Genomic DNA, 20,981 nt, shown 5'->3' with positions numbered 1-20,981 from the left:
GATTTTTATAAAGTTCATTTTATCCACTGAAGTCTCCTATTGTTTTATTGGAATATCCTGCAAAAAACCTTGGAACTGTTCATTACCAGAGTGTATATGTGCGCTGGGCCACTGCAATATACCCAGCAGGCTGCATTAGCACTATAGTGTGCTTCCCACTGTGTGAGTATTCTTCCAAGGGGAGTTGTTAGTGGGAGAATTTAAAGCTAACTGATCTGCACTAGGAGTCGCCCTCTATATATCTTCCATTTCTACAGAAACATAAAAAAGCCAGATTGGAGTTTGCCGAAACTTACCTGAGGAAGCCAAAATACTTTTGGGAGAATGTGCTGAGACAGATGAAACAAAATTACAGCTTTTTGGTAAAGCTCATTATTCTACTACTGTTTTCAGAAAAAGAAATGAGGCTTTTAAACAAAAGAATACCGTCCCTATAGTCAAACATGTTTGAGGTTCACTGATATTTTTGGTTGCTTTGCTACTTCTTCAGGCACTGGATGTCTTGACTGTGTATATGGCACAATGAAATCTGAAGACTACCAAAGAATTATGTGGTGCAATGTAGGGGCCAGTGTCAGAAAGTTGGGTCTCTGTCAGAGGTCATGGGTCTTACAGCAGGACAATGACCCAAAGCACATATAAAAAAGCACCCAGAAATGGTTTTAGACAAAGCGCTGGAGAGTACTGAACTGGCCAGCAATCAGTCCAGCTCTCAATCCCATAGAGCACCTTTGGAGAGATCTCAAAACAGCAGTTGGGAAAAGGAACCCTTCCAATCTGAGAGATCTGGAGCAGTTGGCGAAAGAAGAGTGGTCCAAAATTCCAGTAGAGGTGTAAGAAACTCATTGATGGTTACAGGAAGCCATTGATTTCAGTCTTTTTCCCCAAGGGGTGTGCTACCAAATATTAAATTGAGGGTGCCAATAATTTTGTCCCGTCCATTTTTCGAGTTTTGCGTGGAATGTGTCAGATTTGGCTTTCTTTTCTCCACTTTTTTGTGTCATACCAATACAAACAAAAGAAATAAACATGAGAATGCCTAAACATTTGCAATTGCAAACAATTTTCTGGGCGAAGTGGTGAATTATCTGACAGAAATGCAGGGGTGCCAATATTTGTGGCCATGACTGTATCTCAGAGTCACAGGGGATTAGCACTCTCACCTTCCAAAATGACAGCCAGGGTTGTCAGGAACGTAAATCACATAGAAAAAGTTGTAGATCCGCACACGCTGGAATTTTAAATAAATATCTTTATTTATGAACAGTGACGTTTCGAGGATCAAACTGTCCCCTTTTTTTGTCTGAGGTAAGGGACGGTTTGATCCCCAAAACGTCACTGTTCATAAATAAAGATATTTATTTAAAAGTCCAGCGAGTGCGGATGTATTTCAAATAACAAACTTACATTGTATATTTAATATGTAAATATGAGTGTAATACTTTATTTTAATATATTTTTTGTCTTTTATTATACTTTTCTTCTAGCCCTAACACTTTACTTCAATTTTACTTTTAATGTTTAACGTGGTCACTATATCAATTGAAAGTACAGGGGGCACTAAACATTCTCTGGAAATTGTTTTACCATGTACTTTTAATACCAAATTGCTTGGTCCAGCAATATTGATCGCGCACCCTGCTCTATCAATGGCGCTCCATTTGTAATCTAGGCGTTAGTATAGTATAGCATCTACTGTGGTGAAAGTTTCAAATACGTGCATAAACATACAACATTAACAAGTCACCAGAGATGAAGGAGATTCAAATGCATCATCAATAAAGATCAGACTAATACTGTTACCATATTTAAAATGTTAAGTTCAAAGCAGTATGGGTGGGACTGAATTTGCAAAAAGAAAGTTAAGAAGTTGCTGTCAAACTGGTTTGACCACTTATATAATTAGATTTGTGCTTTTCCCTTTGCTCCATGACAAGAGAGATTTTAATCTCAGTAAAACACATTGAAAGAAAGTCAATAAAATTAGTTTCCTTTTTATATAAATTCCTGAGAAAATAAACAACAAAGTGGTTAAAGTTTTTATCTATTTGTGAAAAGGGTAAACTCAGTGCCTATAGTAGCGTGTCTATTATAATGTTATGCAGGCCCCTCTGGGATTAACTTTTTTTTTTTGGACAATACCAATGAACATCCAATCAGTGTGTGTGTCATATGACACTTGAAGTCCAGCCCTTCGAAAGCCTATGTACAGAGTGGGTGGGACGGCTCTTTATGTCACAGCACATTCAAAATGGGAAATCAATTGGGGGGGGGGGGGGGAAGAGGACAGAAAATACCAAGTAGGATTACAGATTTTACTATAAAATATATATACACTTTAAAAAGAAAAATAAGCAGTTTTGCTTGTACACTATTTTTCATTGCAACATTCTAAAAGTCTGAAATTTACCATCACTTTAAGCACACTCCAAAAAGTCTGATAAAAGCAGTTTCCATCTTTAAAATATCTAGGCATCCCTTTCTGTTAAAATGATGGTAAATCCTAGCGTTTGTGAAACGCTAGGATTTAAAAGTGGAACAAATAAAGGGGACTTTCAGTCATATAGTATAAAATACTTTATGCTGAAAGTTCCTTTATTTGATTGAAGATTTGCCACACAGAGCTCCTCAGGCAGCCCACGGCAGAATGCTATTTTGCTGAGAGGTGATGTTTCCACCTCTTGGCAAATAGCTGTGTGGGCCAGCCAGTGCCAAGCTGACTTTCACCCACGGCTATTGGCTAAGAGGTAGAAACGTCACCTCTCAGCAAAACAGCGTTCTGACGTGGGCAGCCTGAGGAGCTCAGTGCGGCAAATGCTGAAAATAAAACAAATAAGATGATTTAGGAAAATATGAGGTATTGTGTGTGGGAATAAGATACAATATAATTAACAAAATCAAGAAATATATAGAACACAACTCTATTGATCAGATATTTAGGACAAATTTAAATAACTGCTGTAATAGCCTTAGTGTTTGGTAGTGCACATTAGCCAACCTACATGCAAAGAATGCTGCATTTTCCACAAAATGTTTCTAGTAGAACTAAAAACACACGGCTCATTTTAAAGAGATTCAGTTTTTTTATTGTTTTGTCTTAGCAATTTGTCTCTGCTTGGGTCTTTATAACAGGTTTATCTTAAAGGGACATGTAACACAAAAATGTTCTTTCATGATTCAAATAGCGCATACAATTTTAAACAACTTTAGAATTTCCTTCTATTATCTCATTTGTTTCATTTTCTTGGTATCCTTTGTTGAAAAGCATACCTAGGTAGTTTCAGGAGCAGCAATGCACTACTGGGAGCTAGCTGCTGATTGGGTCTGCACGTCTTATTTGTTCACTCAATGTGTTCAGCTAGCTCTCAGTAGTACATTGCTGCTCCTTCAACAAAGAATACCACAGGAATAACGCAAAATTTGATGACGTCAATTGGAAAGTTTTTTAAAAATTGTACGCGCAATGAAAGAAAACATAATTTATGTAAGAACTTACCTGATAAATTCATTTCTTTCATATTAGCAAGAGTCCATGAGCTAGTGACGTATGGGATATACATTCCTACCAGGAGGGGCAAAGTTTCCCAAACCTCAAAATGCCTATAAATACACCCCTCACCACACCCACAATTCAGTTTAACGAATAGCCAAGAAGTGGGGTGATAAAAAAGTGCGAAAGCATATAAAATAAGGAATTGGAATAATTGTGCTTTATACAAAAATCATAATCACCACAAAAAAAGGGCGGGCCTCATGGACTCTTGCTAATATGAAAGAAATGAATTTATCAGGTAAGTTCTTACATAAATTATGTTTTCTTTCATGTAATTAGCAAGAGTCCATGAGCTAGTGACGTATGGGATAATGATTACCCAAGATGTGGATCTTTCCACACAAGAGTCACTAGAGAGGGAGGGATAAAATAAAGACAGCCAATTCCTGCTGAAAATAATCCACACCCAAAATAAAGTTTAATGAAAAACATAAGCAGAAGATTCAAACTGAAACCGCTGCCTGAAGTACTTTTCTACCAAAAACTGCTTCAGAAGAAGAAAATACATCAAAATGGTAGAATTTAGTAAAAGTATGCAAAGAGGACCAAGTTGCTGCTTTGCAAATCTGATCAACCGAAGCTTCATTCCTAAACGCCCAGGAAGTAGAAACTGACCTAGTAGAATGAGCTGTAATCCTCTGAGGCGGAGTTTTACCCGACTCAACATAGGCAAGATGAATTAAAGATTTCAACCAAGATGCCAGAGAAATGGCAGAAGCTTTCTGGCCTTTTCTAGAATCGGAAAAGATAACAAATAGACTAGAAGTCTTTCGGAAAGATTTAGTAGCTTCAACATAATATTTCAAAGCTCTAACAACATCCAAAGAATGCAACGATTTCTCCTTAGAATTCTTAGGATTAGGACATAATGAAAGTGAAGGTAAAGTTAAATGTTATAGAAGACACCTAAGCATTTACCAATAGTACATTAATGCAGTCGCTAACTTTTTTTTTATGTTACACCTATAGTTTTTATACTATTTATATTTTAAATCATGTAGCGTCTACTTGCCGACTCCTCCCAACCCATACTTCCGTGTTCTCCTGTGTTTGTCTTCTTGAGCGGTCCCACCCACTCTCTACGTCGCTCAGAAGCGCGTTCACGATGATCACTTGAACTGCGCATGCGCCAATACCCTTTGAAGCATAGTATTCAATGAATTACTATATTCATTCATTGTGTCAGATTCTTATTTGCTACACCTTCCTTGTCCTGTCTGTCTACGCTATTTGGGAGAGTCAAACTTTGGATATCTGTTAGCAAATTGCCTAACAGTAACACCAGCAAGTTGTTTTCCCATTTACGGATTTACCATCCTCATATACCATACAGACATAAAGACTCTGTACCTTTCTCCCCAATTTCCTACAGCAGCTCAGCTCTCACGGACCTGTTACCGCATAAGCACCAACTGGTAACATATCACAACATCACTCTTCATTCGGAAGGAACCTTGGCTGCTACCCCTCCTCACCCATACCTGCTTCTTGTGGGAATTTCAGCATCAAGATTACCCGGTTGTAGCAGTATTGTTGTTTAATGGACACAAGCCCTGCTCCAATCAGCGGGTTTGACTCCACCCACTCTGTGACGTCACCATCCTCCATGTGAGACTAACTATCTGCGGAGCAACTACAGTAAGAGTTTTCCTGCTGCTACTCCTTCACAGCTCTGTCTGAATTTCCATCAACTTGCTGTAACAGTATCACGTCCCCTAAAGTGACAGTACTACCTGATTCCTATTTACCCTATAAGTCAACAGCGCTAACTTACTTCACTGAGCATTGGACATTGTTTCATCTCACACAGATTGCACCTATGCTTGTGTATCCTTACCAACATAGATGTACAAGCTGTCCACTCTACACTTCTTCTGATACTCTAATACCACTGAGAGTCAGCTCTAAAAGAATATTGTTATCTGCACTAAATCAATCATACAGATGAGATCTACGGAGCATGCGTGTCTCATGAACGAGCATGGAGAATAAATTATGCTAATACGGGTTTAACACATGCGCTTAGCATTCGCATGATGTTGCAAAGAATGGGTTGAACCCCTTAAGGGGAAAAAGAGCATTGGAGGATCAAATATCACTCGCCTGTCAATCAATTTGACAAAATGGCGAGCGGAGTAAAGATTATCATCATCGGCTGTGTAAAAGGTTAAAAACAGCATTATATAATACAATATAAAAAATATGATGAATGAAACTAGCCCTATTTTAAAAAAGGCTACAATATAAAGTGAACGAGTGTTGTTAACTTTACCCTCACTTGAAGGAACCACAATTTCTCTACTAATGTTGTTGGAATTCACAACTTTAGGTAAAAATTCAAAAGAAGTTCGCAACACCGCCTTATCCTGATGAAAAATCAGAAAAGGAGACTCACAAGAAAGAGCAGACAATTCAGAAACTCTTCTGGCTGAAGAGATAGCCAAAAGGAACAAAACTTTCCAAGAAAGTAATTTAATGTCCAATGAATGCATAGGTTCAAACGGAGGAGCTTGAAGAGCCCCCAGAACCAAATTCAAACTCCAAGGAGGAGAAATTGACTTAATGACAGGTTTTATACGAACCAAAGCTTGTACAAAACAATGAATATCAGGAAGAATAGCAATCTTCCTGTGAAAAAGAACAGAAAGAGCAGAGATTTGTCCTTTCAAGGAACTTGCGGACAAACCCTTATCTAAACCATCCTGAAGAAACTGTAAAATTCTCGGTATTCTAAAAGAATGCCAAGAAAAATGATGAGAAAGACACCAAGAAATATAAGTCTTCCAGACTCTATAATATATCTCTCTAGATACAGATTTACGAGCCTGTAACATAGTATTAATCACAGAGTCAGAGAAACCTCTTTGACTAAGAATCAAGCGTTCAATCTCCATACCTTTAAATTTAAGGATTTGAGATCCTGATGGAAAAAAGGACCTTGAGACAGAAGGTCTGGTCTTAACGGAAGAGTCCACGGTTGGCAAGAGGCCATCCGGACAAGATCCGCATACCAAAACCTGTGAGGCCATGCCGGAGCTACCAGCAGAACAAACGAGCATTCCTTCAGAATCTTGGAGATTACTCTTGGGAGAAGAACTAGAGGCGGAAAGATATAGGCAGGATGATACTTCCAAGGAAGTGATAATGCATCCACTGCCTCCGCCTGAGGATCCCGGGATCTGGACAGATACCTGGGAAGTTTCTTGTTTAGATGAGACGCCATCAGATCTATTTCTGGAAGTTCCCACATTTGAACAATCTGAAGAAATACCTCTGGGTGAAGAGACCATTCGCCCGGATGCAACGTTTGGCGACTGAGATAATCCGCTTACCAATTGTCTATACCTGGGATATGAACCGCAGAGATTAGACAGGAGCTGGATTCCGCCCAAACCAAAATTCGAGATACTTCTTTCATAGCCAGAGGACTGTGAGTCCCTCCTTGATGATTGATGTATGCCACAGTTGTGACATTGTCTGTCTGAAAACAAATGAACGATTCTCTCTTCAGAAGAGGCCAAAACTGAAGAGCTCTGAAAATTGCACGGAGTTCCAAAATATTGATCGGTAATCTCACCTCCTGAGATTCCCAAACTCCTTGTGCCGTCAGAGATCCCCACACAGCTCCCCAACCTGTGAGACTTGCATCTGTTGAAATTACAGTCCAGGTCGGAAGCACAAAAGAAGCCCCCTGAATTAAACGATGGTGATCTGTCCACCACGTTAGAGAGTGTCGAACAATCGGTTTTAAAGATATTAATTGAGATATCTTTGTGTAATCCTTGCACCATTGATTCAGCATACAGAGCTGAAGAGGTCACATGTGAAAACGAGCAAAGGGGATCGCGTCCGATGCAGCAGTCATAAGACCTAGAATTTCCATGCATAAGGCTACCGAAGGGAATGATTGTGACTGAAGGTTTCGACAAGCTGCAATCAATTTTAGACGTCTCTTGTCTGTTAAAGACAGAGTCATGGACACTGAATCTATCTGGAAACCCAGAAAGGTTACCCTTGTCTGAGGAATCAAAGAACTTTTTGGTAAATTGATCCTCCAACCATGATCTTGAAGAAACAACACAAGTCGATTCGTATGAAATTCTGCTAAATGTAAAGACTGAGCAAGTACCAAGATATCGTCCAAATAAGGAAATACCACAATACCCTGTTCTCTGATTACAGACAGAAGGGCACCGAGAACCTTTGTAAAAATTCTTGGAGCTGTAGCTAGGCCAAACGGCAGAGCCACAAACTGGTAATGCTTGTCCAGAAAAGAGAATCTCAGGAACTGATAATGATCTGGATGAATCGGAATATGCAGATATGCATCCTGTAAATCTATTGTGGACATATAATTCCCTTGCTGAACAAAAGGCAAGATAGTCCTTACAGTTACCATCTTGAACGTTGGTATCCTTACATAACGATTCAATATTTTTAGATCCAGAACTGGTCTGAAGGAATTCTCCTTCTTTGGTACAATGAAGAGATTTGAATAAAACCCCATCCCCTGTTCCGGAACTGGAACTGGCATAATTACTCCAGCCAACTCTAGATCTGAAACACAATTCAGAAATGCTTGAGCTTTTACTGGGACACGGGAAAGAAAAAATCTCTTTGCAGGAGGTCTCATCTTGAAACCAATTCTGTACCCTTCTGAAACAATGTTCTGAATCCAAAGATTGTGAACAGAATTGATCCAAATTTCTTTGAAAAAACGTAACCTGCCCCCTACCAGCTGAGCTGGAATGAGGGCCGCACCTTCATGAGGACTTAGAAGCAGGCTTTGCCTTTCTAGCAGGCTTGGATTTATTCCAGACTGGAGATGGTTTCCAAACTGAAACTGCTCCTGAGGATGAAGGATCAGGCTTTTGTTCTTTGTTGAAACGAAAGGAACGAAAACGATTATTAGCCCTGTTTTTACCTTTAGATTTTTTATCCTGTGGTAAAAAAGTTCCTTTCCCACCAGTAACAGTTGAGATAATAGAATCCAACTGAGAACCAAATAATTTGTTACCCTGGAAAGAAATGGAAAGTAGAGTTGATTTAGAAGCCATATCAGCATTCCAAGTCTTAAGCCATAAAGCTCTTCTAGCTAAAATAGCTAGAGACATAAACCTGACATCAACTCTAATATCAAAAATGGCATCACAAATAAAATTATTAGCATGCTGAAGAAGAATAATAATATCATGAGAATCATGATTTGTTACTTGTTGCGCTAAAGTTTCCAACCAAAAAGTTGAAGCTGCAGCAACATCAGCCAATGATATAGCAGGTCTAAGAAGATTACCTGAACACAGATAAGCTTTTCTTAGAAAGGATTCAATTTTCCTATCTAAAGGATCTTTAAACGAAGTACCATCTGACGTAGGAATAGTAGTACGTTTAGCAAGGGTAGAAATAGCCCCATCAACTTTAGGGATTTTGTCCCAAAATTCTAACCTGTCAGACGGTACAGGATATAATTGCTTAAAACGTTTAGAAGGAGTAAATGAATTACCCAATTTATCCCATTCTTTGGAAATTACTGCAGAAATAGCATTAGGAACAGGAAAAACTTCTGGAATAACCACAGGAGATTTAAATACCTTATCTAAACGTTTAGAATTAGTATCAAGAGGACCAGAATCCTCTATTTCTAAAGCAATTAGTACTTCTTTAAGTAAAGAACGAATAAATTCCATTTTAAATAAATATGAAGATTTATCAGCATCAATCTCTGAGACAGAATCCTCTGAACCAGAAGAGTCATCAGAATCAGAATGATGATGTTCATTTAAAAATTCATCTGTAGGGAGAGAAGTTTTAAAAGATTTTTTACGTTTACTAGAAGGAGAAATAACAGACATAGCCTTCTTGATGGATTCAGAAACAAAATCTCTTATGTTATCAGGAACATTCTGCACCTTAGATGTTGAGGGAACTGCAACAGACAATGGTACTTTACTAAAGGAAATATTATCTGCATTAACAAGTTTGTCATGACAATTAATACAAACAACAGCCGGAGGAATAGCTACCAAAAGTTTACAGCAGATACACTTAGCTTTGGTAGATCCAGCACTAGACAGCGATTTTCCTGTAGTATCTTCTGACTCAGATGCAACGTGAGACATCTTGCAATATGTAAGAGAAAAAACAACATATAAAGCAAAATTGATCAAATTCCTTAAATGACAGTTTCAGGAATGGGAAAAAATGCCAAAGAACAAGCTTCTAGCAACCAGAAGCAATGAAAAATGAGACTAAAATAATGTGGAGACAAAAGCGACGCCCATATTTTTTAGCGCCAAATCAGACGCCCACATTATTTGGCGCCTAAATGCTTTTTGGCGCCAAAAATGACGCCACATCCGGAACGCCGACATTTTTGGCGCAAAATAACGTCAAAAAATGACGCAACTTCCGGCGACACGTATGACGCCGGAAACGGAAAATAATTTTTGCGCCAAAAAAGTCAGCGCCAAGAATGACGCAATAAAATGAAGCATTTTCAGCCCCCGCGAGCCTAACAGCCCACAGGGAAAAAAGAATCAAATTGAAGGTAAGAAAAAATGATTAATTCAAATGCATTATCCCAAATATGAAACTGACTGTCTGAAAAATAAGGAAAGTTGAACATTCTGAGTCAAGGCAAATAAATGTTTGAATACATATATTTAGAACTTTATAAACAAAGTGCCCAACCATAGCTTAGAGTGTCACAGAAAATAAGATTTACTTACCCCAGGACACTCATCTACATGTTTGTAGAAAGCCAAACCAGTACTGAAACGAGAATCAGCAGAGGTAATGGTATATATAAGAGTATATCGTCGATCTGAAAAGGGAGGTAAGAGATGAATCTCTACGACCGATAACAGAGAACCTATGAAATAGACCCTGTAGAAGGAGATCACTGCATTCAAATAGGCAATACTCTCCTCACATCCCTCTGACATTCACTGCACGCTGAGAGGAAAACCGGGCTCCAACTTGCTGCGGAGCGCATATCAACGTAGAATCTAGCACAAACTTACTTCACCACCTACATCGGAGGCAAAGTTTGTAAAAACTGAATTGTGGGTGTGGTGAGGGGTGTATTTATAGGCATTTTGAGGTTTGGGAAACTTTGCCCCTCCTGGTAGGAATGTATATCCCATACGTCACTAGCTCATGGACTCTTGCTAATTACATGAAAGAAAAAAATAGTTTTTCATATCCCTTTCAAAAACGTAAAGGTATATTCTTGTGGTTTTTCTATCTCAATAGGAAACAATGGAATAGTGTTAACATTTTTTTAGATACAACCTATAAAAAAAACAAAAAAAAAAAATCATATCTTGCTAGTAAATCAGTGTTTATTTTTCTCTCAATTTTGTTTAAGTCTCTGAATCAGCCAATTACTGCAGCCATATGGTCTAGCGCTTCAGCTGCAAGCATTAGAATATAACCAAGACGTATGAAGGTAACATTTCTCACTATGTGTCATTGTATTGGACAAAGATTCTCAAACACGCAAAAGAGATTTAAAGGGACATGAAACAGACATTCTTTCAGGATTCAGATAGAGCATGGGATTTTAAACAGCTTTCCAATTTACTTATATTATCTAATATTTTTTTTTAGTTGTCTTGGTTTTAAGAAAGAAAACATTTGGATTGTATGTCCCTTTAAACAGCTAACTATACTAAGTACCAAGCAAGTGTCTAAGCTATCAAAGTCTGTTTCCATAACCATTTCCATTGGCCAGCATCAATATAGACAGTTGCAAAAGGTAAGGGTGTTTTGAAGATTTGGCTGAAGGATAATTTTATCTTATCTTTATTTACAAAAATATTATAAAAGTAAAAATAAACTAGCAAGCACTAGGACTATACCTTTAAATCTAAAAGACTCATACCTGCTCAACTGCATCACCAAGTCGCATCTTTTGAGCAGACTCCCCACTTAGCTGTGCTTTGGAAGAATAAAGCAAGATGTTTAAATCAGCCACGTTTCCAAACTTAGGGTGGTGCTTATCATTAGGGTCCACAAAGTGCTCTATTTCTGCCATAGTGAATTCTCTGAAGTGATTTAAAAAAAAAAAACACAATCTCAGAAATAAAAACTTTTCTGCAAATTAAATAAGTGCATAAAATTGAAAGGATAAATCAGTGAGATTAACAGGTGTAAAATGTCTAAATAATATAATTAAGGCTGTGAGAGAACTTCAGACAGACCCAGTGAAAACTTCTGTACAGCCCTCTTTGCATTTTTTTATGTGAATTCAGTTTTGAAATTTAAAAGTGCAATGCAATTTGTCAACAATCAACTAAAATATAGTTGTGCGCTCATAACCTTACATACCCTGGCAGAATTTATGATTTCTTGGCCATTTTTCAGAGACTATAAAATAACACAAAAACTTTTCTTTCACTCATGGTTAGTGTTTGTCTGAAGCCATTTATTATCAACTGTGTTTACTCTTTTTAAATCATAATAACAGAAACTACCCAAATGACCCTGATCAAAAGTTTACATACCCTGGTGATTTTGGCGTGATAACATGCACACAAGTTGACACAAAGGGGTTTGAATGGCTATTAAAGGTAACCATCCTCACCTGTTATCGGTTTGCTTATAATTAGTGTGTGTGTATAAAAGGTCAATAAGTTTCTGGACTCCAGACAGACTCTCGCATCTTTAATCCAGTGTTGCACTGACGTTTCTGGATTCTGAGTCATGGGGAAAGCCAAAGAATTGTCAAAGGATCTGCGAGAAAAGGTAGTTGAACTGTATAAAATGGGAAAGGGATATAAAAAGATATCAAAGGAATTGAGAATGCCAATCAGCAGTGTTCAAAATCTAATCAAGAAGTGGAAAATGAGGGGTTCTGTTGAAACAAAACCACGGTCAGGTAGACCAACTAAAATTTCAGCCACAACTGCCAGGAAAATTGTTTGGGATGCAAAGAAAAACCCACAAATAACCTCAGGTGAAATACAGGACTCTCTGAAAACATGTGGTGTGGCTGTTTCAAGATGCACAATAAGGAGGCACTTGAAGAAAGATGGGCTGCATGGTCGAGTCGCCAGAAGAAAGCCATTACTACGCAAACGCCACAAAGTATCCCGCTTACAATACACCAAACAGCACAGAGACAAGCCTCAAACCTTCTGGCACAAAGTAATTTGGAGTGATGAGACCAAAATTGAGCTTTTTGGCCACAACCATAAACGCTACATTTAGAGAGGAGTCAATAAGGCCTATGATAAAAGGTACACCATTCCTACTGTACCTTTTTTTTCACTGATGTTTTTGGGATGTGTAAGCTACAAAAGACACGGGAAATTTGGTCAGAATTGAAGGCAAGATGAATGCAGTATGTTATCAAAAAATACTGGATTTTTGGATTTGCATTCATCAGCCCGGAAGCTGTGCATGGGACGTACTTGGACATTCCAACATGACAATGATCCTAAACACAAGGCCAAGTCGACCTCTCATTGGCTACATCAGAATAGTGAAGGTTCTGGAGTGGCCATCTCAGTCTCCTGACCTCAATATCATTGAGCCACTCTGGGGAGATCTCAAACATGCAGTTCATGCAAGTCAGCCCCAGAATTTACAGGAACTGGAGGCTTTTTGCCAGGAAGAATGGGCAGCTTTACCATCTGAGAAGATAAAGAGCTTCATCCACAAATACCACAAAAGACTTCAAGCTGTCATTGATGTTAAAGGGGGCAATACACTGTATTAAGAACTGGGGTATGTAAACTTTTGATCAGGGTCATTTGGGTAGTTTCTGTTGTCATTATGATTTAAAGAGAGTGAAACACAGTTGATTGATAATAAATTGCTTCAGCCAAACACTAACCATGAGTGAAAGAAAAGTGTTTGTGTTATCATTCATATTCTCTGAAAAATGGCCAAGAAATCATAAATTCTGCCAGGGTATGTAAACTTATGAGCACAACTGTGTATAAAGGAAGACAGACTTGTTAAAAATAAAGAGAAATGATCAAACTACAATCAGAAGTCGCACAAATTACAATACGAAATGCACTGCTATAGACAAAATCTTAAACAGGACAGTAAAATGACAATTATAAACATTTAGGATTCAGGTAGAGAATGCAATTTAAAAAAAGAGACAGTCGAGTCAAAACTAAAAACTTTCATGATTCAGATGGGGCATGCCATTTTAAACAACTTTACAATTTACTTTTATCATCAAACTTCAATTGTTTTCTAGGTATTCTTTGTTGAAAGCTAAAACTAGGTACGATCATATGCTAATTTCGAAGACGTTGAAGACCGCCTCTTATCTCAGTGCATTTTGACAGTTTTTTTACAGTTAGACACTATTAGTTCATGTGTGCCATATAGGTAACATTGTGCTCACTCATGTGGGTTATTTAAGAGTCAGCACTGATTGGCTAAAATGCAAGTCTGTCAAAAGAACTGAAATAAGGTGCCAGTCTGCAGAGGCTTAGATACAAGATAATCACAGAGGTAAAGAGTGTATTATTATAACAGTGTTGGTTATGCAAAACTAGGGAATGGGTAATAAAGGGATTATTATCTTTTTAAACAATAAAAAAGTAGACTGTCCCTTTAAGCAACTTTTCAATTTACTTCTATTATCAAATTGATTTGGTTCTCTTAGTAGAAGAGTAAACCTAGGAAGGCTCAGGAGCAGCACTGGGAGGTAGCTGAAAACATCTGCTGAACCAGCACTGCATTGCTGCTCTTGAGCCCACCTCATTACACTTTTCAACAAAGCGAAAAAAGCAAGTCTGATAACAGAAGTAAACTAAAATGTTGCATGCCCTGTCCTAACCATGAACGTTTAAAAAGGACATGCAACATAATTTTTGGTTTCAGGATTCAGATAGAACATACAATTTGCTTCATTCTCTTGGTTCTTGCAATACGTCATTGGAGCTAGCTGAACACATAAGGTGAGCAAATGACAAAATTTCAAGCCTAAAGTACATTTAGAAACAACTTTACAGTTCACTTCTATTATAACGTTTGCTTTATTCTCTTGCTATCCTTTCTAGGAGAAGCAGCAATGCACTACTAGGAGCTAGCTGAACAAATCAGATGAGCCAATAAAAAAATCTGAAGTCTAAAGTAAATTAAAATACAAAGCACAAAGTGTAAATGCAACAAAACTGTCATGCAGTACGATATTGTAATTCACAGAAATGCAGGGCATTCTAGGGGGTCGATTTATCAAACGCGCTCCTGCATTGGACACTAGCGCTATTTTGCGCTCACGTACAATCCCGCCCCCTGCCAATCACGTGCGGGCAGGAGCTATCAATCTCCCTGGTCAGACGAGACCAGGGAGATTGAAATTCGCCACCTAATAGGTGGTGAAAGGTTAAAGGGACATAATACTTATATGCTAAATCACTTGAAACTGAAGCAGTATAACTGTAAAAAGCAGACAGGAAAATATCACCTGAGCATCTCTATGTAAAAAAGGAAGATATTTTACCTCACAATCTCCTCAGCTCAGCAGAGTAAGTTCTGTGTAAAAAGTTATACTCAGCTGCTGCCCAGCTGCAGGTAAAAATAAAATTAAAAAAAGAAGAAATGAACAGCAGCCAATCAGCATCAACAGTGCTGAGGTCATGAACTCTTTTACTGTGATCTCATGAGATTTCATAGTAAACTTCCTTAAACTGAATAGGGAAATAAGATGAGTGTGCACCAAAGCTCACTCCCTTAGCTGTCCCAGGACAGACATACTGATTTGCTACTTAGAAGTTCTTTACAATGGGATGTGGCTACTGAGGAACTTTTTTGAGGTAAAATATCTTTTTTTTTTTTACATAGAGATTTTCAGGTGATATTTTCTAGTCAGCTTTTTACAGCTATGCTGCATCACTTTCAAGTGTTTAAACATTTGGGTATCATGACCCTTTAAGGAAGCAGCAGTCTAATAACCGCTGCTTGTTAAATACGGACTGCAGGTTCTCTTGTGAGAACCTGCAGACGTAGAAGGGCAAAGGGGGATTGATAAATCGACCCCTAGGTATCTAGTGAGGGATCTTGCAGTACCAATGGATCATTTCATATAATCTCAACTGAGTAGAGAGCTTTAGACAATTGGGCACTTAGTGATAAGATGGCATATATGTGCAGCCACCAATCAGTAAATAGCTCCCAGGTCTGCACTGCTGCTTTTGAGCCTACTAAGGCATGTTTTTAACAAATGATACCAAGAAAACAAAGCAAATTTTGATAACAGAAGTAACTTGGAAAGTTGTTTAACATTATATGTTCCATCTGAATCATGAAAGAAATTTCTTGGGTTGAATTAAAACTATATGCTGTGGGGACCTCTAGTGGGTGGGAAAACAAGAAGGTGGCCACAACTCAAGAGCCCTTTAGGGAACAGCGGGCAAAGGGTAACCTGCAACCTTACCCAAGTTTGTCACTATCCCACTGGATATTTTTAGAAGATATAATTATCAGTGTGTTTATAGTTGTACATTTATAATGCAGCCCTATGGCCTCGTTTGTTAGAGAATTGCCCATCAATTGAACAGAACTGAAAGATGCATTAGAGTGGTACCATCCCTTCCCTTTATTTGCAATGCATCTACATTAGCACAAAACTGTAAGCACAAATAATAAGCTCAATTCAGAATTTAAATCAATTGCATCACACACCCATGTAACCATGCAAATGTTGTGTAGGACAAAAAGGCAGTTTATCAGGTTTCACAAGTCATAATACATCACATCATAACTTTGAGTTTTAATGACAAATCTTAAAGGGACACTGAACCCAAATTTTTTCTTTCGTGATTCAGAGAGCATGCAATTTTAAGCAACTTTCTAATTTACTCCTATTATCAATTTGTCTTTGTTCGCTTGCTATCTTTATTTGAAAAAGGCATCTAAGCTTTTATTTTGGTTCAGACTATGGACAGCACTTTTTTATTGGTGGATGAATTTATCCACCAATCAGCAAGAACAACTCAGATTGTTCACCAAAAATGGGCCGGTATCTAAACTTACATTCTTGCATTTCAAATAAAGATACCGGGAGAATTAAGAAAATTTGATAATAGCAGTAAATTAGAAAGTTGCTTAAAATGTCATGCCCTATCTAAATCACGAAAGAAAAAATTGGGGTTCAGTGTCCCTTTAAGCATCACAATAGAAGAACCAATCATTTTCTGCTGATGTCATCATAAAGGCATGGAAGTAGTTCTCAATATCAAAGCAGAAAGTTCTTTACCCAGAAAATAAGGTTCCAAACATGAGAAATCCTTAATCAGGTAGGCCCAAGAAAGGGGTTCTCGATCAGGTACAACCTACGCTTGAAATAAATCGAAGCACATAATACTATTGTGAATTCTGATTTTCCATGATTGACGGAGTATCCAGGCACTACTAGAAGTGGAATTGAAGCGCTGTCATTCTCTATGAACTACAACCTTTAAAATGGTCTGGGGAGAGACCTAGGCAGGCAGCATTACTCCACAGGAAAGTGTTCTCCATTTTAAAGCTGAGCTATTTGTGGCTTTAAATGTCCCCTTAACATAAATTCGACAAAATGACGCCTAATAACATGACCAGGTAGTAATGCATAATAAAAGCAAGGAAAATATTTTTATACACCTACCAGTATAATATGCTAGACATGTCCCATAGCCAACCCACCATTAATGTGAAGCAATTGGTATGAGGATTCAGATTAGCAAAAGCATCTATTTTTTATAATGCTATATCAAATAAGCTATCCCTATTTGCTTTTGGTTTTATTTACTAAGGGAAATAAGAATAAATATAAAGCAAAAAACTGTTTAATTACCGTACTCTGATGAGCCCAGAGCGTGGAGAAATCTCATTTCTGAAGGAATTACCAATCTGAGCAGCAGCAAATGGAAGTTTTCCCTGGTTAAATTCTAAAAGGCGTTTAAAGTTGAGGAATATTCCTTGTGCAGTTTCTGGTCTCAAGTAGCTATCCAAGGGATATGAAAAACACAAATAAAAGAATAAATAAATATAAGGGATCACAGAAAAAACAATTATCCATTTTCCTTAGATATAAAACATTTTTATGTACTAGGTCAAAAAAAAAAAAGGAGCCATGATTTGGTTTGAAAATAAATGATAATATTTGGAGTAACTTACCCAGGCATGTTACCCCCGGGTCCGATAGAGGTCTGGAACATCAGGTTAAATGCAACAGGAGGGGTCAGATCATTTAAAGTAATTGGGGATTTCACATTATACTTCACAAAGAGATCAGCAAGTTCTTGCTGGCTGTAGTTATCCATCTGCAGGAGGGAGAACAAAGATCTAATTACTTGCCTGTAGCACATGCGCCTCACTGCACTGGCACAGACAGTCTGTATATATTATAAACAGGTTTACATGACCAACCACATACTTCCTATACTAACTAATGCAAGGTTTTTAACTTTTTCTAGATTTATATATCAACATAGCTCACCTTCATGCTATTCTAGGTCTAGGACATATAATTAAAAAATCCCCCCAAATACTCAAAGGAAAAGTGTTACTGATCTATTTAAGGGGGCGTTGATTTTTTTTTTTATTTTTTTAAATAGATCATTTTAAAACCTTGTTATAGTGATTTAATATATAAGAATTTTAAATACTGTGGCTTACTTAAAAAAAAATTCTATATGTAGCTAATACTTTGCAATCTATGTGTGTAATATTAAAAAATATATATTTTTAATGTGCCTGTTTGGAGATGGTAAATTGTTTGGTGTTTTCCATACTTCACTTTATATTAATATGAATATATTTACTTTTAAAATTTACATCCAATATAAAATGTGTTTCATTCTCTTGGTATCCTTTTTTGGAAGACTATTTTTGTTTCTTTACTGTGACTTACCTGTGTCAGTACATTTTCCATCTCTGCTTTTTGCTCTGGTGTACACTTTTTGTCAGACATTAGCTTCTGCAGGTGAGCTGCATGTGTCAAAAGACAAAATTAGGGTTACTACTTAAAAGAGACCGTTACGACTTCTGTAATTATAGAACTCTTTTGTTGCTGTGAAATAGATCATATTAAAAGGGACAGTCAAGTATAAATTAAACTTTCATTATTCAGACAGAACTTTTAATTTTAATCAACTTTCCAATTTACTTTTATCAACAAATTTGCTTTTTTTCTCTTGGTATTCTTAGTTTAAACTAAACATAGGTAGGCTCATATGCTAATTTCTAAGCCTTTGAGGGCTGCCTCTTATCACAGGCTTTTTAAATCTCTTTTCAACACAGAGACAGAAAATACACATGGGCCATATAGATATCACTGTGTTCAGGCACAGGGGGTTATTTAAGATTTAGCACAAAACAATGCTAAATTTAAGACAATAGATAATAGTCACAGTCATGTGATCAGGGGGCTGGAAGAAGGTTCCTAGATACAAGGTAATCACAGAGGTAAAAATTATATTAATATAACTGTGTTGGTTATGCAAAATTGGGGAATGGGTAATAAAGGGATTATCTATCTTTTAAAACATTAACAATTTTATGGTAGACTGTCCCTTTAAGTGCTCATTGAAAATTAACTGAAGTGTATAGGAGCCTCCCAGTCTCTTCATTTGTCACCTTTTAAGAGATGGTCAGCGCGGAAACACTCTCCATTCTTAACATCCTTCACCATGTAGTCAGCAAACTTGTCAACATGGCCGGAAGTTCTAAATTAGGGGAAACAAAGATAATTTAAGACAAACGCAACAAGGAAGTGAAAGTGTTAAGTACTCTATGCGTATATATATATATATATATATATATATATATATATATATATATATATATATATATATATATATATATATATATATATACATACATATACATACATACATACATACAGTTCAAATGTTTTAGGCAGGTGGGGAAAATGCTGTAAAGTAAAAATGCCTTTATAAGTAGAAATGTTAATAGTTTACTTTTATCAAATGCAAAGTGAGTTAACAGAAAAAAAAACTACATTAAATCAATATTTGCTATGACCACCCTTTACGTTCAAAACAGCATCAATTATTTTAGGTAAACTTGAGCTAAGACAGAAATTTTTAGGTATATAGTCAGGTGCATTATTAAACAATTACACCAAACCGGTGCTAATCATTGTCAATTTCAGATGTAGGTTAAAACACAATCATTATCTGTTACAGAAACAGCTGTGTAGGAGGAATAAATCAGGGGTGAGGAACAGCCAAACTCTGCTAACAAGGTGAGGTTGTCAAAAAGTCATACATTGTGGTTGGTAAGACTGAGCATAGCAACAAGACATAAGGTAGTTATTCTGCATCAGCAAAGTTTCTCCCAAGCAGAAATGTCAAAGCAGACAGGGGTTTCCAGATGTGCTGTCCAAGGTATTCTTACAAGAAAAAAAAGAAACAGGCAATTTTGCGGACAATAGACTCGGCTATCAGCCAAGGAAAGCAGAGGAGAGGCACATCATGCTTAGTTCCATTGCATTCGCAAGATGCCCAGCAGTGCCATCAGCTTAGAATTAACAGAAACCAGTGGGACTCTCGAACACTCATCTACTGTCTGCAGAAGTCTGGTCAGAAGTGGTCTTCACAGCAAACAGGGCCAAGTGACTCAACCATGGCTGTTTTAGAAAGCAGTTTGTCAGGAGAGCAATACAAGGAGGAGTGTGTACAGGAAATAATGAAGCATAATGGGAGGTTCCTTGCATGTTTGGGGCTGCAAATGAAGTTGGGCATTTGGTCAGAATGAATGGTCTCCTCAATTCTGAGAAGCACAGGCATACTTATCCATCATGCAATACTATCAGGGAGGCACACGATTGGCTTAAAATGTATTCTGCAAACAAACAGCCAAAGTCATAAACAACTATCTTTAGTGTAAAGAAGAATAAAGGAGTCCTGGAAGTGATGGTATGGTCCTCACAGAGACCTGACCTCAATATTGAGTCTGTCTGGGATTATATGAAGACAGAAGCTACTGAGGCTGCCTAAATCCTCCCAAAAATCTTGGAGCACACACCAGTTTTTCTAACAACCTACCTGCTGAGTTCCTTAAAAACGGTGTGCAAGTATACCAAGAAGAACTGATGATGTTTTGAAAGCAAACACCAAATATTGATTTGATTTAGATTTTTCTTCTCTTCAATAACTTTGCATTTTGTTAATTGATAAAAAACAAAAATTAACATTTCTATTTTTGAAAACTTTATTACTTGAAAACTTCTGCACGGTACTGTACATCACACACTATATGGTCAAAAGTATGTGAACATACATATGCCTGTATGAGAAATATTATGTACCCATTTTAGCTAAGCATTTAAAAATCATAGTTTAAGACACATTTCACATAGAATATAAACAATGGCTGCACTACACTATGCTACCATAAGGTCATTTATATCAGTGGTGGATGCTGCAGGTTACCCAACTACTAAAGATTAGTG

General features: G+C 37.4%; 1 protein-coding gene across 1 annotated transcript in view; it reads right to left on the bottom strand.

Moving 5' to 3' along the window:
* The window catches only part of GARS1 (glycyl-tRNA synthetase 1), a 123,418-nt gene that overhangs the window by 49,203 nt on the left and 53,234 nt on the right, over positions 1-20,981 (bottom strand). The window contains exons 5-9 of the mRNA XM_053713773.1: positions 19,142-19,230; positions 18,417-18,493; positions 17,681-17,826; positions 17,358-17,507; positions 11,439-11,601 (exon numbers count right to left, since the gene is read on the bottom strand). Of these exons, the coding sequence (XP_053569748.1) occupies positions 11,439-11,601; positions 17,358-17,507; positions 17,681-17,826; positions 18,417-18,493; positions 19,142-19,230 (625 nt within the window). The remainder of the gene's footprint in view (positions 1-11,438; positions 11,602-17,357; positions 17,508-17,680; positions 17,827-18,416; positions 18,494-19,141; positions 19,231-20,981) is intronic.

Source organism: Bombina bombina, chromosome 5 (assembly GCF_027579735.1).
Source record: "Bombina bombina isolate aBomBom1 chromosome 5, aBomBom1.pri, whole genome shotgun sequence".
Taxonomy (NCBI): Eukaryota; Metazoa; Chordata; class Amphibia; order Anura; family Bombinatoridae; genus Bombina; species Bombina bombina.
This window is presented reverse-complemented; position numbering and strand designations above follow the sequence as displayed.